At 47.3% G+C, this 26,189-nt stretch overlaps 1 protein-coding gene across 1 annotated transcript; it reads left to right on the forward strand.

Annotated features, from left to right (window-relative positions):
• The first annotated feature begins 877 nt into the window (after positions 1–877).
• Positions 878–26,189, forward strand: LOC138770414 (high affinity immunoglobulin gamma Fc receptor I-like). The gene is made up of 8 exons (XM_069949518.1): positions 878–904; positions 2,016–2,178; positions 8,012–8,032; positions 16,808–17,065; positions 17,154–17,414; positions 21,418–21,699; positions 21,985–22,263; positions 25,998–26,189. Exons 1-8 carry the CDS (start codon positions 878–880, stop codon positions 26,144–26,146), a joined length of 1,440 nt encoding a protein of 479 aa, XP_069805619.1. The 3' UTR covers positions 26,147–26,189.

Raw genomic sequence — 26,189 nt, forward strand, 5'->3', positions numbered from 1 at the left:
TTACATTAGATCTATCCGTTTTTCCCATGTGAGGTAATCTGTATATCTTGCTTACATTATTATTATTATTATTATTATTATTATTATTATTATTATGGCAAATATCTTGTTTTTTTTGGCTGAACAGAATGAACTCATTTGGTTTAGCATTACTGGGGAACCTAAATTTTTTTACTTAGAAAAGGTAACATTTTCTTTATATTTACAAATAAGCAAGTAAGAGCTTTCCATTTTGGTAAACAAGCTCATCGATTAGCTTTCTCATAATGTAAGGCTATGTTCACACAACGAAAGTTTTATATTAATCCCGGCCGTTGTTGCCGATTTGCAACAACGGACGTGATTAATGCAAAACTTGCGTTGTGTGAAGTATGCAGACAAAGGGATCCCAGCCGGAGAGTATACACAGCGAAAACTGACATGTCAGTTTTGTGTGGCCGCTATCCATTGAACCATATAGATACTGCGGTCAGCACAACCACAGCATCTATAGGGCTTCAGACAGAGAATTCTCTGTCTAGTAACCATAGGGGCTCTGCGAAATGATCGCAGAGCCCTGATGGTAGCCATGCAAACCAATGGAGGCCGTGGGGAACGGGAGGGAGGTAAGGCTGGCGTGCCATCACTGTGGCGGCACGTGGCCATGAGATCTGCCCTCTCCCCTCTCCCCTCTCTCCCCTGCTGCCAAACGTCATCTTCGGACAGACGGCGGAATCGCTGCCGCCATCCCCCCTCCGCCGCGTCATCAGCTGCTCAGGCGCGATTGGCTGAGCATAACTGTGCTCAGCCAATAGCGGCTGAGCACAGTTATGACGCGACGGAGGGGGGGCGGCTGCAGCGATTCCCCCGTCCGTCCGAAGATGACGTTTGGCACAAGATGGTGGACAGGCTCGACAAGGATCAGGTATGTATAATGCACCACACACTTCCGGGTACACGGGGCGGGGGTGGTGGGACACGGGAAGTGGCCGATTCACAGACATAACATACATTACAAAGTTATATAACTTTGTAATGTGTGTTATTCTGGGAATAATTTTTTAGCGCCGCACTACCCCTTTAACTCTGCTCCCTGTAATAGCCTATTTAATTAAAACAGCAGATTTTCATTCTAATATTGATATTTTTCATTTACAATAGCAAAACTGAGGTTTTTGTATAATTTTCTAAAGATGTCCTTATGGACGTGGTGATCTCCAAGTGGTCGAGGTTTCCAAGAAACGAGCATGTTTTCCCCATTGACTTTAATGGGGTACAATATTTGATCGAATAGTCGAGCATCACGGTATATTTGAATCGAATTTTAAGTTTTTGAATATTTAACTACTCGTTCATCTCTAATAGTGACATAGGAGAAAGTTTGGTAGGTAAGGTTAGTGACATAGAAGAAGGTTTGGTAGGTAAGGATAGTGACATAGGAGAAGGTTTGGTAGGTAAGAATAGTGATATAGAAGAAGGTTTGGTAGGTAAAGAAAAGTGACATAGAAGAAGGTTTGGTAGGTAAGGATAGTGACATAGGAGAAGGTTTGGTAGGTAAGGATAGTGACATAGGAGAAGGTTTGGTAGGTAAGGATAGTGACATAGGAGAAGGGTTGGTACGTAAGGATAGTGACATAGGAGAAGGTTTGGTAGGTAAGGATAGTGATATAGAAGAAGGTTTGGTAGGTAAGGATAGTGATATAGGAGAAAGTTTGGTAGGTAAGGTTAGTGACATAGGAGAAGGTTTGGTAGGTAAGGATAGTGACATAGGAGAAGGTTTGGTAGGTAAGGATAGTAATACAGGAGAAGGTTTGGTTGGGAAGGTTTGTCAGTTTGCTGATAACACAAAAATGGGACAGCGCCACGGCCAATGATTAAGTGAGTGAGCTGTCACGCTTGTCTTTTTGCAGTGCAGTGGCTCAGCTCAGCACATGGAGCACAGTCTGGCCCCCAGGGGATTAAGTGGGGATGCAGAGCATCATCCCATAACCACCTGCATAACAACCCCACTTGATTAGCCCACCTCCCCCCAATAGGAAGCACAGTCTGAGCCTGATCCTCAGGGGGTTAAGTGGAGATGCACAGAGCAAGACTGTAAGTCCCAGTTTGTTTCTGAACCGATTCGGGTAGAACTGAACAGCTTACCCATCAGTTTGCGAAAGGGACAAGGCAAACTTTTCAAAACCACTCTAGTGTTTGGTAAATCCACAGAAGGAGAATGTGAACCTGCCTGGGATAAACCTAAATCTATCCTACAATGATAATAAAGCAAATAATAATGGGCCGACTAGATGGAAGAGGGGAGCCTTTGCTTCCCATAGAACCAATGTTTCTTAAAGGTGTATCAATGGTTGTTAAGAGGTTAAAGGAATTTACCCTTGTGAAAAATCAGCCTAGGGAAAGGTAATGACAGGATTGTATGAATGAATACAATGCATTTCCATGTAATCACTAAGGGCCCTATTACACGGGACGATTATTGTGCAAAAGAAATCGTTAAATTGTTCGAATTTAAACGATAATCGTTCTGTGTAATTGCAGGCAACAATCGAAAAATCGTTCGTATGTCGTTGATCGTTGATTTAGATCTGAACCTAAAATTATTGTTAATTGTTCGCTAATCTTTCGCTGTAATTCCACATTCGTTCGCTCAAGTTCCGCATTTGTTCACTAACTTGTTCACTTGTTTTGCTGGGATCAGAAGGAGTAAACGATCAATAATCGTAGTAACGATCGTAACTAACGGTTATCGTTCTTTGTAATATGGTGAACGATTTCAGGTTAACGATAAACAATCTCGTTTGCGATCGTTTATTGTTAGTTATGTTCCATGTTGCTGTGAGGTGCTGACCTTTTTTTTTTTTGCAGTCATTTCCTGGAAAAACCTTTAGGGGACAAACACACTTGCCGGATCCGCAGCGAGTCTCCTCACTGCATATTTGCTGCGAGACTCGCTGCGGATCCCAGCCCTATTCTTTCAATGGCAGACAAAATTTTGTCTGCAGCCCGCCCCATTAACCCCCCGGCCGCCGGAGATTATACATTACCGGGTCCCCGCTCCTGCTTGCATCGGGGCAGGAGCGGGCACACGGTAATGTATAGCCTGGCCGCCCCCCTGCTGCCCCGATCGCCCCCTCAGCAGCACTGATTGCCCCAGCTGCACGATCCTCCGCAGCCCTCGCCCGCACGTTCGCCCCCCGCAGCCCCCGGCCACACGATCGTCCCCCGCATCCCCCGGCCGCACGATCGCCCCCCCGCAGACCCCAGCCGCACGATCGCCACCCCCCGCAGCCCCCGGCCGCAAGATCGCCACTCCCCGCAGCCCCCGGCCGCACGATCGCACTGCCCCCAGCCCCAGCCGCGCGATCGGAGCTGCAGGGGAGCAATCAGTGCTGCTGGGGGGGGGGGCGATCGTGCTGCGGGGGGTGGCGATCATGCGGCCGGGCGTGGCGATCGTGCGGCCGGGGGCTGCAGGGGCGATCCTGCGGCCGGGGGCTGCGGGGGGCGATCCTGCGGCCGGGGGCTGCGGGGGGGGGTGATCGTGCGGCCGGGGCTGGGGGATATCGTGCGGCTGGGGCTGCGGGGGCGATCAGTGCTGCTGAGGGGGCGATCGGGGCAGCAGGGGGGCGGCCAAGCTAAGCAAGTCCCGAAGCAAGCAGGAGCGGGGACCCGGTAATGTATAATCTCCGGTGGCCGGGGGGTTAATGGGGCGGGCTGCAGACAAAATCGCAGCAGGGATGTACATCTCTGCTGCGATTTTGTCTGCCATTGAAAGAATAGGCCTGGGATCCGCAGCGAGTCTCGCTGCAAATACGCAGCGAGAGGACTCGCTGCGGATCCGGCGAGTGGGTTTGTCCCCTTAAGGATATTTTCACACAGTGTGGACACACTGCTGATTTACCACACCTGCAGAAAAAAATCCACACGCTGTGTAAAAAACTGCCTGAAATCCATGCATGTAAACTGACCTGTGGTGCTAAATAAATAACAAGATTCTCTCATCTTTGTATTGTACACCATGGGGGGAGGGCGGGGGATTTAGGCCACATTCCCACAGGCTGATGAACACACATGGTAATGTCCCAGCCAGGGCTGTGGAGTCAGAGTCGTGGAGTCGGAGTCGGAACTAGTTTTGGCTGGAGTTGGAGTCGGTAAAAATGAACCAACTCTGACTCCATCTTTAAAAAAAATCTTAGAACAATATAAAATTGAGTTTTGATATAAATTTTCTAAGTTTTGCTCATCAATATATATTATGAGCAACATTCTAATAGGACACTGGCCCTATTAGATAAGGGTGGTCGGGGAATATATCAGTAATAGGACACTGGCCCTGTTAGATAAGGGTGGTCGGGGAATATATCAGTAATAGGACACCGGCCCTATTACATAAGAGTGGTTGGGTAATATATCAGTAATAGGACACTGGCCCTATTACATAAGGGTGGTCGGGAATATATCAGTAATAGGACACTGGCCCTATTACATAAGGGTGGTCGGGAATATATCAGTAATAGGACACTGGCCCTATTACATAAGAGTGGTCGGGGAATATATCAGTAATAGGACACTAGCCCTATTACATAAGGGTGGTCAGGTAATATATCAGTAATAGGACACTGGCCCTATTACAGAAGGGTGGTCGGGGAATATATCAGTAATAGGACACTGGCCCTATTACATAAGGGTGGTCAGGTAATATATCAGTAATAGGACACTGGCCCTATTACAGAAGGGTGGTCAGGGAATATATTAGTAATAGGACACTGGCCCTATTACATAAGGGTGGTCGGGGAAAAGTTGTCGGTCACTATTTGGTAGTTTGTTTTAGAGCTGGAAGAGTCCATTGTGTGGGGGGAGATCTGTGCTGTTCTCTTCCTGGATGCTGGATGACTGTATATGAGCAGCAGTGTAATATGAAGATATCCTGTGTAATATAGAGGAGGAGGAGAAGACATAAGTAGTGTAGCAGTAACCTCTGTCCTCAATGTGGTGTTCTATGGCTGCAGCTGTCTGTGTGTGTGTGTGTGTGTGTGTGTGTGTGTGTGTGTGTGTGTGTGTGTGTGTGTGTGTGCGCTATGGCTGCAGCAGGCTGTGTGTGTGTCTGTGTGTGCTATGGCTGCAGCAGGCTGTGTGTGTGTGTGTGATATGGCTGCAGCAGGCTGTGTGTGTGTATGCTATGGCTGCAGGAGGCTGTGCGTGTGTGTTCTATGGCTTCAGCAGGCTGTGTGTGCTATGGCTGCAGCAGGCTGTGTGTGTGTGTGTGCTATGGCTGCAGCAGGTTGTGTGTGCTATGGCTGCAGCTGTGTGTGTGTGTGTATGCTATGGCTGCAGCTGTGTGTGTGTCTGTGTGCTATGGCTGCAGCTGTATGTGTGTGTGTGTATGCTATGGCTGCAGCAGGCTGTGTGTGTGTGTGTGTGTGTGTGTGTGCGTGCGCTATGGTGTGCCCCAACACCCACAGTGACCCCTCTATATCACTATGTGTGACTTCTCTATATCACTATGTGTGACCCCCTCTATATCACTATGTTTGACCGCTCTCTATGTCACTATGTGTGACTTCTCTATATCACTATGTGTGACCCCTCTCTATATCACTATGTTTGATCGCTCTCTATGTCACTATGGCTGACCTCTATATCACTATGTGTGACCCCCTGTATATCACTATGGTTGAGCTCTATATTACAGGTATCTGGCATTGTTAGCAGTGTTTCTTTAAGTATAGTGAATATTTAGTTAGAAACATAGAAGACTGTCAGCAGGAAAAGACCACCTGCTCCATCTAGTCTAGTTGTGAGTAGTTCAGGACATGGAGGCTGGAGACTGGCTGCATCCACTGCACACACAGGAGAAGCTGCTTTATATACAGTATTCCTTTATTCACTCAGAAGTCACCCCAGGATCATGTAGGACATTAGGGAGAAGCTGCTGAGCCAGTGTGATAAATAACTCCCCTGGTATATGGCCGGCCATTTATGAAGGAGCAGGAGTCGGAGTCGGACCTGATACAATTCAGGAGTCGGAGCTGCGGCTTACCGACTCCACAGCCCTGGTCCCAGCACAGGTGTGCCACTAAGTCTTATTACACCTGAGCAAAGTAACTCTGTGAAGTATCCCACAAAAGGGGATGAAGGAGATATTAATATGTGTTTTCCCCACTAGGTGTCACTGTTATATTTATTATGTATATCGTATAGAGCACAGCTGAACATGGAATGGGTTAACTGTTGTATGTCACATGTTGTGTTCCACCCTGTCACAAGTGCAGGTTCTTTCCCTCACTTTTTCCTCCTATCATACCTAATCTTTCTCTGCACCACACAACCTCACCAATCACAGTATATAGTAAAAAGGAGCTAGTTCCTGGTGGGAGGGGTCTTTCAGACAGTCAGCGAATGTAAGAGGCTCACAGAGAGCAGTTCCTTCTGCAGTGAAGCCGTACCTGGCTTAGGCCAGGACCCATGTCAGGGACCACAGAGCTTGCAGATTTCTTTTATGCAAGAGACCAAAGCTAGCATGCAGTACTAGAAACCCTTGGGAGGAATTGCTGTCCTCTGAGGATAATCTTTTCCATTCTTAAAGACACAGGGCAGTACACCCCCCTAAGTACTGACCCCAGTGGGACAAATAGCAAGGCTGACGTATCCTGTATCGCACGGCCAGTTGTAAAGTCCTGGGACCTTGTACTTCCCAAACTTGGCACTCGGTGAACTAGTTAGGGCCTAAGGTGGTCAGATATCTATCTAAATCTGAGTACGAGTATTCTTCTGCTGCTACTTTTACTCTACGCTATCCCGGCAGAGTACATTTCTACATTTCAGGGCTTCCCTACTCTGCTCTCTTCTTACCAATATCATACCAATGGGCGTCGAGGGGGCGGGGCCTATGTGCTGACACAGAGAGTTAGGGCCTACAGTAGTGCTGTGGGCAGGGCTAAGTGTCGCAGTTGCCGTGAAGCCCCGCCCACTTAGCACAATCTGCAGATGATAAAAGATGACTTTTTACTTGAACAAGCACCATGACGTATGATGTAAAATAAGGTATGAAAACTGCAAAATTTACCTTTCATATCTACCTGTATAAAGGATTTCTCGCTGGTTTCGATATTCAGAAATGCACCTACACTCCGCACATCACATCTATCGTTACCAAGGTCCGGTTGCCGTGTGTCCGGGGGTGGGTGTTATCACTCCTGGCCACCGTGACAAGTAGCCACCAAAAACACCGGAACCCACCAGCAGGCCCAACATCACAGTATTCTTAGCCTAGTAACTTGTGAACTGCTAAACCAAAGGGCAAAGAACTGGCTAAACTGAGTTCTGTGGGCTTAAGGCTGATGGGAAGTAGTAGTAATATATAGCAGGAGGGGGTGGGCTGCTGCAAGAAAGGAGCAGGGAGAACATTAACAGGGACCTTTCCTGGCAACAACCAACAGCATAAGGGATCGGAAAGCAATCCAAATGCATGGAGGTGACATATATCACACATTATAGGACTGTACAGAATCTCATGTATGATAAGTCCGGCAATTGCTAAAATCCTGCAGCCTTCAGGGGGAGGGGGGAAATTGATTACATATAGGCACTTACCTCTCCTCGTGCCCGTGGTGAGCGGTGGGACCCCTGGGGTGTCCACATCACGACCCAGCTATTGGACTGGCAGCTCAGCCAGTCAGTGACTGGGGCGGGACACTGCTGGCTGAGCGGCCAGTTCACCAGCCGGGACAGGCCTTCTTTCCCCTCGTTGTGATATCATCACAACTAAAGAGGTAAGTGCCTATTTGTAATCAATCTCCTCCCTTCCTGGCTGCAGGATTTTAGCAATCGCTGGACTCCTCCTTAGACTCTGTCAGCCACAGGACACATTACAGACTCATAGCTATCAGCATCTATCAGCAGGAAGTTATAGTCACAGCTTTATGTTGCGCTCTAAATATAACGTCCAGAAAGGGCCGATAAACTAAACTTCTATTACTTGGAAATAAATGCAGTAGATGAGATCATTAACTCTTTCTATTCTGTTTTATAGGCTTGCTTCTCATACAGGAAGGTAAGTTACACAACCTGCTGTTCACACTTTAGGGGTTTATTCCATATTCTGGTCATTGAGGTATTCTACTATTCATATATAACATACAAGAAGATTACTAGTGAATGGACCCGGCTGGTGTGCGCCTTTATTACATATACAGTGTGGCAAATTGGATCATTTTTGCCTGAGAGTAAAAGAAACCTCAGGTGAACAGAGCTTAGACTCCTTCCTCATCATTCTTTATGGTATCCAGTGGGGAAGAGGGGGGGGGGGGGGTAAGTTGGGAGACTTCCTAAAGGATACCTCCTCCATATAGCTATGATGGATTCCAGACATAAACTCCCATATGGTGATATACTATGTACTATATGCTTATCAGTTATCGATTAACAACCCTGTGGATCTTGTATGTAGCTTATCAGTCAATTTTGCCTGGAAAACTCTTTTAACTTTCAGGTTTGGGATGGAGTTCTCTCTTACTATTACAGATTAGTATGAGAAAGTATAGCTCTGTGTATCACAATGAGGGACTAATATAAAAACCACCATAGTGACCTGTTTTCTATAACAGCAGTGATGGGTCATGGGCTCAGCGATTTGCCTCAGAGCTCTTCTCATACACCTGGTCACTCTGATCTCTCCTGCCACCTCAGGAGTCTGAACCCAGCCTTAGGGTCCTATTCCACGGGCCGAGCAGGGCCCGATCAACTATGTAAACGAGCGGCGATCTGCTATATGGTATGGTATATGGTATTAATAAAAACTAAAGATCATGGCGGAAAAAATGACACCCCATTCAGCCCCGTAGGTGAAAAACTAAAAACGTTATAAGCGTCACAATAGGCCCATTTTATTAATAATTAATTTTTTTAAAAAAGGATTTCATAAAAAAAAAAAATTAAAACATTAGTAAATCTATGTAAACCTGCATATGGTTGTGTTCGGACTGACCTATAGAATAATGGTATCATGTCGCTTTTACCATATAGTGCATTACGTAGACACAGGAACCCCCCAAACCTTACCATATTGCATTCTTTTTTTACGATTTCACCAATTTATATCTTATCATAAAAAATAATTTTGGGGTTCTATCATACATGTTATGGTAGAATGAAAGACGCCATTACATAGTACATCTATTCCTGTAAAAACCAAGCCCCCACATGGCCCTGTAGATAGAAAACTGGTAGTGCTAGAGCTCTTAGAAGGAGAGGAGGAAAAAACGAAAACACAACACCACTGGGTCATTTTGGGCTTGGTTCTCAAAGGGTTAATCTGCCCCTGCTTGTATTCTGAAGAGGTATGAAGAATGTGTAGGTCAGACCTCCTAGGAGGTCCCGCTCCCCACTGCAATGCCTCCCGCCCCATAGGCGTACTGTCCTTAGATTTCAGTACGCCTTTGGGGCTGGGGGCAGTGTCTGTCCGGCCCCCAGCTTATACGCGCTCTCTGGGGACGTCCCGGAGATTCCCCAGCAGAGCGCGCACCAAAGACCTCAGTGTACGCCGCCGGCCTGAACTTCTGGGAAGTACAGACCGGCGGCGTACACTGAGGTCACTGGTGCGCGCTCTGCTGGGGAATCCCCGGGACATCCCCAGAGAGCGCGTATCAGCCGTGGGCCGGACCGACAGGACAAAAGAAGACAGCTGCAGCGGGGAGCGAGGTGCTAGGTAAGTTGTGTTTTTTTTTTTGTCTAGGAGAGCGCACAGGGGGGCTATATACTACAGGGGGGGCCTCACAGGGGTCTATATACTACAGGGAGAGAGCGCACGGGGGGCTATATACTACTGGGGGAGCTCACAGGGCAGGGGCGGACTGGGCCACCGGGGGACCGGGGAAACCCCCGGTGGGCCCCAAGCAGAAGTAGGCCCCGCCCCCCAGTCAGGGAGCACGGTCCCCCCGCATCGGGGGCCCCCGTGCTCCTGGGGGGCCCACTCAGCCGCCGATAGCTGGCCGGCACCTTCCCTTCCTTGTGATCGCAAGCTTGCGATCACAAGGGTGCTGCCGCCGCTGCCGCCGCCGCCGCCGCCCCGACAGATGAGCAGCTGCTGGTCCCGGCAGCGTCATCACCACTGAGCTCTGTGTGCGGTGCGGCTGCTAGGACTTCCGGTTCACGTAGCGCATACCGGAAGTCCCAGCCGCTGCGGCGCGCACGGAGCTCAGTGTTGATGGCGCTGTCCAGGACCAGGAGCTGCTCGTCTGTCGGGGAACAGAGGAGAAGAGACCAACGATGGGGGAGCGTGTTGACAGGTGAGTTGAGTTTCGGTTTTGTTTTTTTTTATCATAGGGGGGAGATGGACAACATGAGGGGGGTGAGGGAGAGATGGACAACATGGGGAGGAGAGATGGACAACATGAGGGGGGAGAGATGGACAACATGGGGGAGGAGAGATGGACAACATGAGGGGGGGGAGATGGACAACATGAGGGGGGGAGATGGACAACATGGGGAGGAGAGATGGACAACATGGGGGAGAGATGGACAACATGAGGGGGGTGAGGGAGAGATGGACAACATGGGGAGGAGAGATGGACAACATGAGGGGGGAGAGATGGACAACATGGGGGAGGAGAGATGGACAACATGGGGGGGGGAGATGGACGACATGAGGGGGGGAGATGGACAACATGGGGAGGAGAGATGGACAACATGGGGGAGAGATGGACAACATGGGGGAGGAGAGATGGACAACATGGGGGAGGAGAGATGGACAACATGGGGGAGAGATGGACAACATGGGGGAGGAGAGATGGACAACATGGGGAGGAGAGATGGACAACATGGGGAGGAGAGATGGACAACATGGGGGAGAGATGGACAACATGGGGGAGGAGAGATGGACAACATGAGGGGGGTGGGGGAGAGATGGACAACATGAGGGGGGTGGGGGAGAGATGGACAACATGAGGGGGGTGGGGGAGAGATGGACAACATGAGGTGGGTGAGGGAGAGATGGACAACATGGGGAGGAGAGATGGACAACATGAGGGGGGGGAGATGGACAACATGGGGAGGAGAGATGGACAACATGAGGGGGAAGAGATGGACAACATGGGGGAGAGATGGACAACATGAGAGGGGGGGGAGATGGACAACATGGGGGAGAGATGGACAACATGGGGGGGGAGATGGACAACATGAGGGGGGGGGGAGATGGACAACATGAGGGGGTGAGGGAGAGATGGACAACATGAGGGGGGTGGGGGAGAGATGGACAACATGAGGTGGGTGAGGGAGAGATGGACAACATGGGGAGGAGAGATGGACAACATGAGGGGGGAGAGATGGACAACATGGGGGAGGAGAGATGGACAACATGGGGGGGGGGAGATGGACAACATGAGGGGGGGAGATGGACAACATGGGGAGGAGAGATGGACAACATGGGGGAGAGATGGACAACATGGGGGAGGAGAGATGGACAACATGGGGGAGAGATGGACAACATGGGGGAGAGATGGACAACATGGGGGAGGAGAGATGGACAACATGGGGAGGAGAGATGGACAACATGGGGAGGAGAGATGGACAACATGGGGGAGAGATGGACAACATGGGGGAGGAGAGATGGACAACATGAGGGGGGTGGGGGAGAGATGGACAACATGAGGGGGGTGGGGGAGAGATGGACAACATGAGGGGGGTGGGGGAGAGATGGACAACATGAGGTGGGTGAGGGAGAGATGGACAACATGGGGAGGAGAGATGGACAACATGAGGGGGGGGAGATGGACAACATGGGGAGGAGAGATGGACAACATGAGGGGGAAGAGATAGACAACATGGGGGAGAGATGGACAACATGAGAGGGGGGGGGAGATGGACAACATGGGGGAGAGATGGACAACATGGGGGGGGAGATGGACAACATGGGGGAGAGATGGACAACATGAGGGGGGGGGAGATGGACAACATGAGGGGGTGAGGGAGAGATGGACAACATGAGGGGGGTGGGGGAGAGATGGACAACATGAGGTGGGTGAGGGAGAGATGGACAACATGGGGGGGAGAGATGGACAACATGGGGGGGGGGAGAGATGGACAACATGAGGGGGGGAGATGGACAACATGAGGGGAGGGGGGAGATGGACAACATGGGGGGGGGAGAGATGGACAACATGAGAGGGGGGAGATGGACAACATGGGGGAGAGATGGACAACATGGGGGAGAGATGGACAACATGAGGGGGGGGGAGATGGACAACATGAGGGGGGGGAGATGGACAACATGGGGGGGAGATGGACAACATGAGAGGGGGGAGATGGACAACATGGGGGGGAGATGGAAAACATGAGGGGCTATAGGGGGGAGATGGACAACATGAGGGGCTATAGGGGGGGATGGACAACATGAGGGGGCTATAGGGGGGATGGACAACATGAGGGGGCTATAGGGGGGGATGGACAACATGAGGGGGCTATAGGGGGGATGGACAACATGAGGGGGCTATAGGGGGGGATGGACAACATGAGGGGGCTATAGGGGGGGATGGACAACATGAGGGGGCTATAGGGGGGGATGGACAACATGAGGGGCTATAGGGGGGAGATGGACAACATGAGGGGGCTATAGGGGGGAGATGGACAACATGAGGGGGCTATAGGGGGGATGGACAACATCCGGGGGCTATAGGGGGGATGGACAACATGAGGGGGCTATAGGGGGGATGGACAACATGAGGGGGCTATAGGGGGGATGGACAACATGAGGGGGCTATAGGGGGGGATGGACAACATGAGGGGGCTATAGGGGGGGATGGACAACATGAGGGGGCTATAGGGGGGGATGGACAACATGAGGGGCTATAGGGGGGAGATGGACAACATGAGGGGGCTATAGGGGGGAGATGGACAACATGAGGGGGCTATAGGGGGGAGATGGACAACATGAGGGGGCTATAGGGGGGAGATGGACAACATGAGGGGGCTATAGGGGGGAGATGGACAACATGAGGGGGCTATAGGGGGGAATGGACAACATGAGGGGCTATAGGGGGGAGATGGACAACATGAGGGGGCTATAGGGGGGAGATGGACAACATGAGGGGGCTATAGGGGGGAGATGGACAACATGAGGGGGCTATAGGGGGGAGATGGACAACATGAGGGGCCTATAGGGGGGGATGGACAACATGAGGGGGCTATAGGTGGGAAATGGACAACATGAGGGGGCTATAGGGGGGGATGGACAACATGAGGGGGCTATGGGGGGAGATGGACAACATGAGGAGGCTATAGGGGGGAGATGGAAAACATGAGGGGGCTATAGGGGGGGTGGACAACATGAGGGGGCTATAGGGGGGGATGGACAACATGAGAGGGCTATAGTGGGAATGGAAAACATGAGGGGGCTATGGGGGGGGATGGACAACATGAGGGGGCTATGGGGAGATGGACAACATGAGAGGGGGGGGAGATGGACAACATGAGGGGGGGAGATGGACAACATGGGGGAGAGATGGACAACATGAGGGGAGGGGGAGATGGACAACATGAGGGGAGGGGAGAGATGGACAACATGAGGGGGTGAGGGAGAGATGGACAACATGAGGGGGGTGGGGGAGAGATGGACAACATGAGGTGGGTGAGGGAGAGATGGACAACATGGGGAGGAGAGATGGACAACATAAGGGGGGAGAGATGGACAACATGGGGAAGAGAGATGGACAACATGAGGGGGGAGAGATGGACAACATGGGGAAGAGAGATGGACAACATGGGGAGGAGAGATGGACAACATAAGGGGGGAGAGATGGACAACATGGGGAAGAGAGATGGACAACATGAGGGGGGAGAGATGGACAACATGGGGGGGAGAGATGGACAACATGAGAGGGGGGGAGATGGACAACATGGGGGAGAGATGGACAACATGGGGGAGAGATGGACAACATGAGGGGGGGAGATGGACAACATGAGGGGGGGGAGATGGACAACATGAGGGGGGGGATGGACAACATGGGGGGGGGATGGACAACATGAGAGGGGGGAGATGGACAACATGGGGGGGCTATAGGGGGGAGATGGACAACATGGGGGGGAGATGGACAACATGAGGGGCTATAGGGGGGAGATGGACAACATGAGGGGGCTATAGGGGGGAGATGGACAACATGAGGGGGCTATAGGGGGGGATGGACAACATGAGGGGCTATAGGGGGGAGATGGACAACATGAGGGGGCTATAGGGGGGAGATGGACAACATGAGGGGGCTATAGGGGGGATGGACAACATGAGGGGGCTATAGGTGGGAAATGGACAACATGAGGGGGCTATAGGGGGGATGGACAACATGAGGGGGCTATGGGGGGAGATGGACAACATGAGGGGGCTTTAGGGGGGAGATGGAAAACATGAGGGGGCTATAGGGGGGGTGGACAACATGAGGGGGCTATAGGGGGGGATGGACAACATGAGGGGGCTATAGGGGGGGATGGACAACATGAGAGGGCTATAGTGGGAATGGAAAACATGAGGGGGCTATGGGGGGGATGGACAACATGAGGGGGCTATGGGGAGATGGAAAACATGAGGGGGCTATGGGGGGTTGGACAACATGAGGGGGCTATAGGGGGCAATGGACAACATGAGGGGGCCATATGGGGTGAATGGACATGAGGATATCTATATTGAAGAAGGACAACTTGAGGGTGCTATATATATGGGGATGGACAGCATAAGGGGGGTACCTATATGAGGGATGGACAATATGGGGTGCCATTTATAAGGGGGACAACAGAGGGGGGACCATATACTGTAAGGAATATATATATATATATATATATATATATATATATATATATATGAGTGAGGGCGTACAGGGGCCAATACAGATGTGCAGTTTGTAGAGAGATGAGGATGGTGACATAGTGAGGAGCCTAATATGTTTGTCTGGCAGATTCTGTGGATTCGTGGCTCATAGAAGTTCTCATTATGGCCCAGGACGGATGGAGAAGATGAAAAGGGAAGAACTCCGATCAGAAAAGACGTCCCCTGTGAGTCACCTGATATATTTGCACTGTAATGTATATGGTGTATAGAACCTGTGTAGAGCTGTGTCTACCTCTATATGACTGGATGAGGTGATGGTGATCTGTGTACAGTGAATCTTGTTCAGTAGCAGTGGTGGTGTTAGTCAGTATGTGGTGGTATTAGTCAGTAGCAGTGGTGGCGTTAGTCAGTATGTGGTGGTATTTGTCAGTATGTGGTGGTATTTGTTGCTTGTAATCCGGTACTGTTTTTTATTGTTCTTAGTATACTAGAATTGGTCAGTAACAATATAGTGATGGTATTGGTTGTGGTGTGGCGGTAATATTTTCCCCTTGTATACTGGTATTATTGGTATACAGGATTTGTTCAGTAACAGTATGGCGGTAATATGTATGGTGATAATATTTCCCTCTGATATACTGGTATTATTAGTAATATCACTCTCAGTATACAGGATCTGGTCAGTAACAGTATGGCGGTAATTGTGGCGGTAATATGTATGGTGATAATATTTACCGCCTATATAATGGTATTATTGGTAAAATCAGTCTCAGTATACAGGATCTGGTCAGTAATAGTATGGCGGTAATATGTGTGGGGATATTTGCTCTTTATATACTGGTGTCATTGGTAGCTGTATGACTTTTGTATCTAAGTATACAGTGTTATCATACAAAGGAAATTGTCTTATAGCCCAATTACACCGGCCAATTATCGGTAACAAGCGCTCCTAGGAAGCCCCATGTAAAAGTGTCAGAGATCAGCTGACAAGCAAATGCCCCATAGTCGGCTGATTTGATCTTTTGTGCGGCTGTAAAAATCATTGCTGTCGGCTGCACATCTCTGTGTATCCCTGCCCTGCTGATTAGCAATCGTTTGCAGCCCCATACTGCCCCAAATCACGCCGTGTAACTGGACCCTTATTAATGTTACCATAGATAAGTATGGTGGCTGAAGGGTGGGCCCTAAGAATGATTTCCCCTGGTGGGCCAAGGCACTCCAGTCCGACACTGTCACAGGGGGCTATATACTACAGGGGGAGAGAGCACGGGGGGGCTATATACTACAGGGGGAGAGCACAGGGGGGCTATATACTACTGGGGGAGCACACAGGGGGGCTATATACTACTGGGGGAGAGCGCACAGGGGGGCTATATACTACTGGGGGGAGCTCACAGGGGGCTATATACTACTGGGGGACAGCGCACAGGGGGCTATATACTACAGGGGGAGAACGCACAGGGGGGCTATATGCTACTGGGGGAGCAACAGGAGGCTATATACTACTGGGGGAGAGTGCACAGGGGGGCTATACACTACTGGGGGAGCAACAGGGGGGGGGGGCTATATACTACCAGGGCAGTCACCCCCTTTGTACCTAATATCAAAGGGCTGGTGAGAGAGAAAAATGCCAGTTTTCCCGCTAATAAGCAGCAATTCTGTATGTAAATAGTTGAACGTTTGTGAAACGTAACAAAACACGTTTCCTACTGATGTTCAGCTCGGACCTTCACCTGACAATAGACCCCGGTAAGTGGCCCCTCACTAAAAGTTGTTGAGTACCCCTGGTGTAGGTGATTGTGTGTACAATTCCTCTGTATAACACATGGGGGGAGATTTATCAAACATGGTGTAAAGTGAGACTGTCTCAGTTGCCCCTAGCAACCAATCAGATTCCACATTTCATTCCTCACAGACTCTTTGGAAAATGAAAGGTGGAATCTGATTGGTTGCTAGGGACAACTGAGCCAGTTTCACTTTACACCATGTTTGATAAATCTTCCCCATGATGTCTTCTAGGAGCGGCCATCAGACCTGTGGTCACCTTCACTCCAGACTACAGGAAGATATTTACATCAGAGGATATAACAATGAGCTGTGATGTGGCGTCTACTATAGGAGAGGAGCTGAGGTATATATGGTATAAAGACTCTGCTCCTATATACAATGGAAAATCCTATACAATACCACATGCTGGAACATCACACGGGGGAAGTTACCGATGTGAGACCAGTAATGGAGGAAGAAGTGACCCTGTTATACTGGATGTTAGTGCTGGTGAGTAACTCTACCAGGTCACAGATATACAGACTGAGGAGAGATCATATATATATATCACCTCATCTTATATCATGTTATATTACAGATTGGCTCATCCTGCAGACCCCTCTATATGTCTATGAAGGAGATGACATAACGATAAGATGTCACCTCCGTCCTGTATACACCGGAGGACAGACAATATTCTATAAAGATAACAGAATTATCAGAGACTGGACAGAAAATGCAGAATATCATATAGGAAATGTAGACAGGAATACTGCCGGGACATACACGTGTGTGAAGGAAGTCTATTATAATCGTCGGTATAACCGACATGAAGATACAATTTCTATATCTGTGGAAGGTAAATCTAGGATCATTTATAGCTGGATTATTTGCTCTGTATTATTCTGTACAATGCTGAGGTTGGGATCAGATGTAATAAATCTGGGGCAAACAGAGAATATACTAGAAGATACAGGCTAGAAAGAGATATTCAGGCACACTGTAACGACTGGAGTCGTGGATCCACTGTACAACTGCTAGCGATGGCGTAAGCTGGAGCAGGGAGCAGGGAGTATAAGGGACCTACTGCAAGGCGGGACGCACTTGCTGTGGCAGGCGACCCCCAGGTCGCTATTCCTTGCTTGGCTTGCTAACGGCGGTGGGCGAGGTGCAACTGGAGACACAAAGGCAGGCAGGGGCACAGCAAGACTAACGTCTGGCACCACAGCCAATAGGAAACACAGCAGACAGGCGGCTGGAACCACAGGGGCCCAGGACGAGGCTGTGACACACACCATGAGGTGTGCGATGAGGTGAGTAGTATATATCGACTAATCGGATCAACTCACCTTTACATGCTGTGCTAAGAGCACAACACCGGCGGTGGAATCATATAGATGACCTGATATTTATTTGGCATGGTTCCCAGTCAAAGCGGATCTGGACATACTGTAGGTGTGAAAGGAGATGGAATAGTTACTAAAACCTATATAAAAAAGTGGACAGCAATAGTTTCTTGAATCATAAGAGCGCTCAATCTAGAAAGTGGAAAAGCTTTTTTACGAACTTTAGTTTGGAATGTGAGGTTGGCAAGAAAGAGCTTAAATTTTTTATTTTTTGTGAAAAAATTAATTACTTAATTGAATTACTTAATTAAATTTTAATCGAGATATAACAATAGCAGAGTTGGAGGAAGCATTAAAGACAGCCCTTTCAAATTTATAAGAGGTTTTCAGGTGCTGTCTTCTCCAACCTCTTAGAGGTTCTAAATAAATCCTGTTTAATGGGAAAGTTGCCTCCATCCATGACCGAAGCCCATATTATTCTTATACCAAAGAAAAATAAAGATCCCCTTGAAATAGGCTCATATACACCCATCTCTCTTCTTAAGATTGACAAAGTAATGGCACGCAGGTTGGCCAAAGTGATTTTATCTATAATTGGAGAAGAGCATGGTGGTCTTATCCCAGGAAAAAACAGTCCATGAAAATATTTTAAAATTACATACTAACATTAAGTTGGGGGTCCCAGGAGTCAACTCCATCCTGTCTCTAGATGCCACCAAAGCATTTGACAGGGTGGAGTGGAACTTCCTGTGGTTCATGCTGGAGAGAGTGGGATTAGGTATTACTCACTATCGGCCAGGTTGGTGCTTAATGGGTCACCCCCTGACTCTTTTGTGCCTTGGGCAGAGGAACTTAGCAAGGGAGGCCATTATCCCTATCATTATTTGCTTTATATATAGAGCCTCTGGCGGCATGGGCAAGACAGCACCTGGACTACAAGGGTTTTAGTTTAAATGATGAAAATTTAACTTTACAGTGTTCATATTTTGATCTTTGTTAGAGACCCAGAGTTGGCCATTCCAGGTATCGTTGAGTTGCTTAGGTTGCTTGGGGGGCTTTCGGGTCTTAATATAAATTGGAAAAAAAAATGTTTTCTCCCACTGGACGAGAAAATTACATCCCCTATCGGGAAACTTAAAATTTTAAAAACCTCAGATTCTTTGGACTACTCAGGAGTGAAGATTATGACGGAAAGGACGAAGAATATTCAAGGATATTTTATTGAATGTTTTCAATATTACAGATTCCAAAATTCATGTTTAATTGACCAAAACAGGCATAAATATACCAGCAGCATAAGCTAACATAAACTGATTGAACCATAAATTAATTATTTGTTGCTCTTAAGAAAAAATAAAAAGACAGAAAGAAAGAAACCAAATCTCTGCTATAGACCAATCAGTCAAGCTGGAGAACTCCCGGAGAACCTTCTAATCCAGCCTTATTATACCATGTAATATTTCTAAAATGCAGAACATTGGTCATAAAAAGTCTCTTTTTTCATGAAACTGTTGGGAGAATGTTCCTTGTTCTGAATTGTATCCAGCAGTTCCCAATGTAAAGTGTCTTTTAGCAATGTCACCAATTAGGAAATTGTATGGGATTGCAGAGTCTTCCAACCAATGGTTTAACATACATTTAAGAGCCAATAGCAAAATAAAGTGTATACATTTAGAAGCTGTCAATCCTCTAAAGGAAGATTCATCCTCGGCCACCACATCATGGCACACATAACGAAGTATTCCATGTGTTTCTTATAAACAATTTAACTAGTTGCCAGTATGATTGAATAGTTGGGCATGACCATATGCAAAGGTTTGCTTTTGGTTCTTGCATTTAGGGCAATGTGATATATAAGTATCAGAAATTTGTTTATAGTAAAAGGCGTACAGTGGGGAAAAAAAGTGTTTAGTCAGTCACCAATAGTGCAAGTTCCACCACTTAAAAAGATGAGAGAGGCGTCTGTAATTGACACCATATGTAGACCTCAACTATGGGAGACAAAATGAGAAAACAAATCCAGAAAATCACATTGTCTGATTTTGTAAGAATTTATTTACAAATTATGGTGGAAAATAAGTATTTGGTCAGTAGCAAAATTTCATCTCAATACTTTGTTATATATCCTTGTTGGCAATGACAGAGGTCAAACGTTTTCTGTAAGTTTTCACAAGGTTGGCACACACTGTTGTTGGTATGTTGGCCCATTCCTCCATGCAGATCTCCTCTAGAGCAGTGATGTTTTGGGGCTGTCGCTGGGCAACATGGACTTTCAACTCCCTCCAAAGGTTTTCTATAGGGTTGAGATCTGGAGACTGGCTAGGCCACTCCAGGACCTTGAAATGCTTCTTACGAAGCCACTCCTTCGTTGCCCTGGCGGTGTGCTTTGGATCATTGTCATGTTGAAAGACACAGCCACGTTTCATCTTCAATGCCCTTGCTGATGGAAGGAGGTTTGTACTCAGTATCTCCAGATCCATGGCCCCATTCATTCTTTCATGTACCCGGATCAGTCGTCCTGACCCCTTTGCAGAGAAACAGCCCCAAAGCATGATGTTTCCACCCCCATGCTTTACAGTAGGTATGGTGTTTTATGGATGCAACTCAGTATTCTTTTTCCTCCAAACACGAGAAGTTGTTGTTTCATCAGACCATAGGACATTCTCCCAATACTCTTCTGGATCATCCAAATGCTCTCTAGCAAACTTCAGACCGGCCCGGACATGTACTGGCTCAAGCAGTGGGACACGTCTGGCACTGCAGGATCTGAGTCCCTGGCGGAGTAGTGTCTTACTGGTGCTCATAACATGCATAACAAGTCAGTTTTACCCCAGGGCGAATGGCGTAAAAACACATTCCCCCCAAATAAAAGAAATGCGTTGGTTTTTTTTCAATTTCACCACACTTTGAATTTTTTTCTGGTTTCGCAGTATACTTTATGCAAAAATTCAGCCTGTCATTGCAAAGTACAATTCGTGATGCAAAAAATAAGGGCTCATGTGGGTTTCTAGGTGGAAAAATGCAAGTGCTATGGCCTTTTCGGCACAAGGAGGAAAAAACGAAAACGCAAAAATTAAAATTGGCCCCGTCCTTAAAGGGTTAATCATGACAGATTGATCTCCAACCCTGTCCTCATCAACATCCACACCTGTGCTAATGGAGCAATCACTGAAACGATGTTAGCTGGTCCTTTTAAGGCAGGGCTGCAATGATGTTGAAATGTGTTTTGGGGGATAAAGTTCATTTTCTAGGCAAATATTGACTTTGCAAGTAATTGCTGATAAGCTGATCACTCCTTATAACATTCTGGAGTATATGCCAATTGCCATTTTAAAAACTGAAGCAGTAGACTTTGTAAAAATTAATATTTGTATCATTCTCAAAACTTTTGGCCATGACTGTAGTCTTTTCTACATTCTCATGTGTTATGTTGCTGGTAACCATGATGTCAGGATGTTGTTTCCATCTACTAAATCTCCCCAGTAATATATTGTTATCCCTCTTTTACTTTTCTAGAGCTGTTCACGACTCCAACAATAAAACTATCCCCACACCCAGTTATTGAGGGGGGTAACATGACCTTAACCTGTGAGAGAAGTCTCCATTCTCATAGACACAATACACAACTGCGAGTTACTTTCTATAGAGAAGGACGGATTGTTCGGAGATCTGGTGTCAGTGATATCTATGGAGTCTACAATGTTCAGCTGGAGGATTCTGGGAAATATTCTTGTGAAGTGGAAACTACAGATGGGAGAGTAAGGAAGAGAAGTGCAGAGCGAGTAATCCAGATAGAGGGTGAGTATGGACACTGGGTATGTATGATGTATCCTTCTTACTCCCTTTCAGGGTATGTTCCCACTACGTACTGTTAAGCGCAAACAATGGCTGTTATTAATGTTAATGATGATGAATTACGGACGTAGTTTTACAACAACGGCTGAGGTTTAGCGTTAACGGATGTTCACTAAAGAACGGATGTTGTTTTTACGTGGCGGGAACAAAGCCTGAGCCTATATTAATTTTAGCTTTGAGGAAATTGTATATCACTGTATATATTTTCCTTTCTCTCTTCCATATTAGAGTTATTCTCCCATCCAGATATTACTGTGACCGGTGACATGTATGAAGGAGATCCCATGACCCTGACATGTAACACGGCTCTTAGTCCATACATAAAGCCTACAGAAGTGCAGTTTGCTTTCTACAGAGATGGACGGACGGTTCAGGAATTCTCATCATCTAATAAATATGAAGTTCAGTCCGCTCACCTGGAGGATTCTGGGAATTATACCTGTGAAATAAAAACCTCACTGAGCACTATAATGAGGAGAAGTAATAGGGTCTATATTCACATACAAGGTAGGTTTTTAGAAAGCTAAATGTACCCTTATATCTGTATTCTGTTTGCTCCTATACCAGGATTTTTTCACCTCACCCCTTGTACCTCTGACTACGCTATTGAATCCTGATTTTGTGCTGCATTGTCCGTTAGGTTTGACCCCGGGCCCGTACAACCATCCCTTGGTGTTTTGCCTTTCTTGTCTTGGTTTTGTGTTTTGACCTCAGCTTCAGGTAATGGACCGTCGCCAAGTTGCCTACACTCACCTAGGCCTGTCTGGAGGAAAGTAGGCAGGGACAGTATGGTGGGACAGTCTGGGGCTCCCTGTTCGTGTCCTCCTTATACCCTATACTGGTTGTTCCGTGGCAGCCTAAGCTGACACTATCTGAGTCTTAAAATCTGCCTATACAGTAATGATGGCTTACCTCGTCCAGCTTGCCGGTTAAGGAGGTGGTGGAGAGCTGGATCGCCTCTAGGAGCTGCGCTGATACCTGCGCCAGGGTGAGTTCAGGCTCCTCGTGTAACGGTCGGCGCCATCCTGTGACATGCCGTCCTCCTCAGCATCCTGCTGCGGGACGGTCTGAGCAAATTCTATAAGTTTCTCCGCCGCCTGGGATTGCCGGGTAACCTTTGTTTTGCTCATGTCAGTGGGTATATTTAGTGGCGGTGGTCACAGGATATCTGCAGGATAATGCCAACAATTCAACTGCAGAGTCGGAGCTCTATTCAGACGCGTCCATGCCGCGGCTAGCTCGGCCATTCCCCCCCCCCCCCGGTAATGATGGCTTAGTATATGCTCTGGACGATAGCTTCTGTAATCTAATCTGCATTAGGTTTCCTATAAGTCTATAGGAGTATATAAGTCTAGAGTATCATCAGGTTTGCTGGTTAATCTCCAAAGACCGATACTGATCAGACAATAAATGTATCTCAATAACAATTACAGGTGTCATATATATAGATTGCAAATATTGTATACCTTCTCTCACTCAAATTGGGCTAGAAATAAATTAGCAATATATGGGATGAAGGACGTTCCCATCGCTGTACCTGCAACTGTCTATATCACTTGTCATTGAACAAGAAGGCATTATGGTTTAGTATGACGAAGAGATGAATTCCACAAAGTTCATATTGCTGTAAGATTGATGTCAAGGTGCATCTACAGCCACATCCTGCAGAACGTTGATTTACTAGTATAGCCTGACTGTGGAGGCTCTAACAATAGGTCAGACATGGCAGCCATGGGGGTCTTCAGGAGGCCTTGGGATGTCACAACTACTGACTGCTCGACTGCTAGACCCCAGACACTAGCATTGCTTCTAACAGTCTAGATGCCACTGTCAGCATTAAAGGACAACTCCAGCGAAAATCTTTTTTTGGCTTATTTAACAGACATTACAAAGTTATATATCAAACAAAAAAGGATCCACAAGGGATCACAAAGAATGCAGGACAGTCACACATAAATATAATTGTAATCTTTATTTAAATTGTCGCTTATTAAAAAACATGATTATAATGGGATTGAAACATAACCAAATACATACATAGGTGAAGGGACATAACAAAAATGTTTTATGGAATCATATATTGCACATGCATGAAAAATGAATAAAACCTGAAATAACCTGTGACAGTGCAGGCAACCTCCGCTGTGTAGAAAGCAATATAAACACTGGTAAACAATAGCAAATAATGAACACTATTTGATTAGAAATCCACAGTGGGTATACACAGAAAGAATCCTATACTAAATCACAGTTGCTCAATGAGCAACATGTGTAGGTGACATCACCAAAACTAAATAATATAAATAGATGGACCATAGGAGGATGCGTGCACTACAACAGATCCCACTCGCCCACTCACCCTACGCACGTTTCGCGTGACTCGCTTTGTCAAGGGATATCCCTTGACAAAGCGAGTCACGCGAAACGTGCGTAGGGTGAGTGGGATCTGTTGTAGTGCACGCATCCTCCTATGGTCCATCTATTTATATTATTTAGTTTTGGTGATGTCACCTACACATGTTGCTCATTGAGCAACTGTGATTTAGTATAGGATTCTTTCTGTGTATACCCACTGTGGATTTCTAATCAAATAGTGTTCATTATTTGCTATTGTTTACCAGTGTTTATATTGCTTTCTACACAGCGGAGGTTGCCTGCACTGTCACAGGTTATTTCAGGTTTTATTCATTTTTCATGCATGTGCAATATATGATTCCATAAAACATTTTTGTTATGTCCCTTCACCTATGTATGTATTTGGTTATGTTTCAATCCCATTATAATCATGTTTTTTAATAAGTGACAATTTAAATAAAGATTACAATTATATTTATGTGTGACTGTCCTGCATTCTTTGTGATCCCTTGTGGATCCTTTTTTGTTTGATATGTATTCTTTTGTGCGGTAAGGACCAAATAATTTTTTGGGCACTTTATTTAGGTTATAGACATTACAAAGTTATATAACTTTGTAATGTGGTTAAATACCCGGTCTGGCCCCCTTCCCCCACTTTCCGACTCCCGACCCCCCACCCCGGAAGTTAAAGAATGTATACATTACCTATTACGGTCGTCACGGTCCTCTTCTCCCGGGCGGCATCTGGTGACGGGTGACGTCAGAGCTGGGGGGCGGTCCGGGTCTTCTTCCTCTTCGGCGTCTTCATTGAGAGTGAATGGGAGAGAAAAGGCTGCTGGTGCACAAGCGCACCAGCAGCCTTTTCATTGGCTGGAGCGCATCACATGGCTTCCAGCTTGCTCAGCCCTGATTGGCTGAGCTTGCTGGAAGCCATGTGATGCGCTCCAGCCAATGAAAAGGCTGCTGGTGCGCAAGCGCACTGGCAGCCTTTTCTCTCTCATGGACCCGGAAGCAAGAGACATCGCTGGACGGCGGACGCAGGTGACGGTGAGGCGGACGGCGGGCGAATGGAGTGGCGATCGTCACCGGAGGGATGGTGAGTATGGTGTGTGTCTGTGTTTTGTTTTTTTTTGGGGGGGGGGGGTCCCGCCGGAGTTGTCCTTTAAGGGGTTAAATCAGAGGTACATCCAATGCCAAATATTGCCCATGGTTGTCAGCTGCTAAAACAAATTTATCATGGAGCATTATAGTGTTATTATGGAAAAATATAGCTACTTCTTTCAAAAAAGCGCCACCTCTTTTATCAGGTTGTGTGTAATATTACAACTCTGCTCCATTCAGTTCAATAAAACTGAGTGAAACACACCCAACTGACGACAAGAGCTGTGCTGTTTCTGAAAGAAAGCGGCCATGTGTCTCTACTCCTGGATAATGACTTAACGGGAAAAGCTAATGTGGTAGAAGGGTGTAAATCTACAAGAGGAGATAAAGTCAATGGTGGATTACCAATAAGTTACCCTTGGAATGATAACATATTACATTGCCATTGTGCGATGAAGATTTCCAAGCACTCAGACTGTGTATCTGTGTATAAAATCCTCCAGTTCTATCTCCTCGGTTCCCAACATCATATACTAGTAGACTGTCAGGAGCCGGGCAGCACCGCTGACTGCCGAGATGCACAGACAGCGTCCTTACATAGTAAATAGCTCTGGTTACCAGCGCCGGGGCCGCATCACTCCCGGGCTGTAGTGCTCAACTGTTGCCCCTATTCATTATGTTTTGTGTCTGCACTTAGTGAGAGTAGTCTGCAGTCTTCAGTTTAGTCTGTCATCATTTTATTTTATTCTTCATTAATAATAAACTCGATAAACTTTCTTTTTCAGGCCCCTCCGATAATATAGGGTATACCCGGCAGAATATAATCCGCCTGACAATATCCGGATGTGTAATAATAGCTGCTGCACTACTTGTCTTCCATCATATAAAATGGGTGATGTCTATGGAGGCAGCAGACACCTCTACAGTATACTGACCGACTGGTCTACAGGACCCAACAGCATCATCCATCCATGTAC

This window comes from Dendropsophus ebraccatus, chromosome 13 (assembly GCF_027789765.1).
Source record: "Dendropsophus ebraccatus isolate aDenEbr1 chromosome 13, aDenEbr1.pat, whole genome shotgun sequence".
NCBI lineage: Eukaryota > Metazoa > Chordata > Amphibia > Anura > Hylidae > Dendropsophus > Dendropsophus ebraccatus.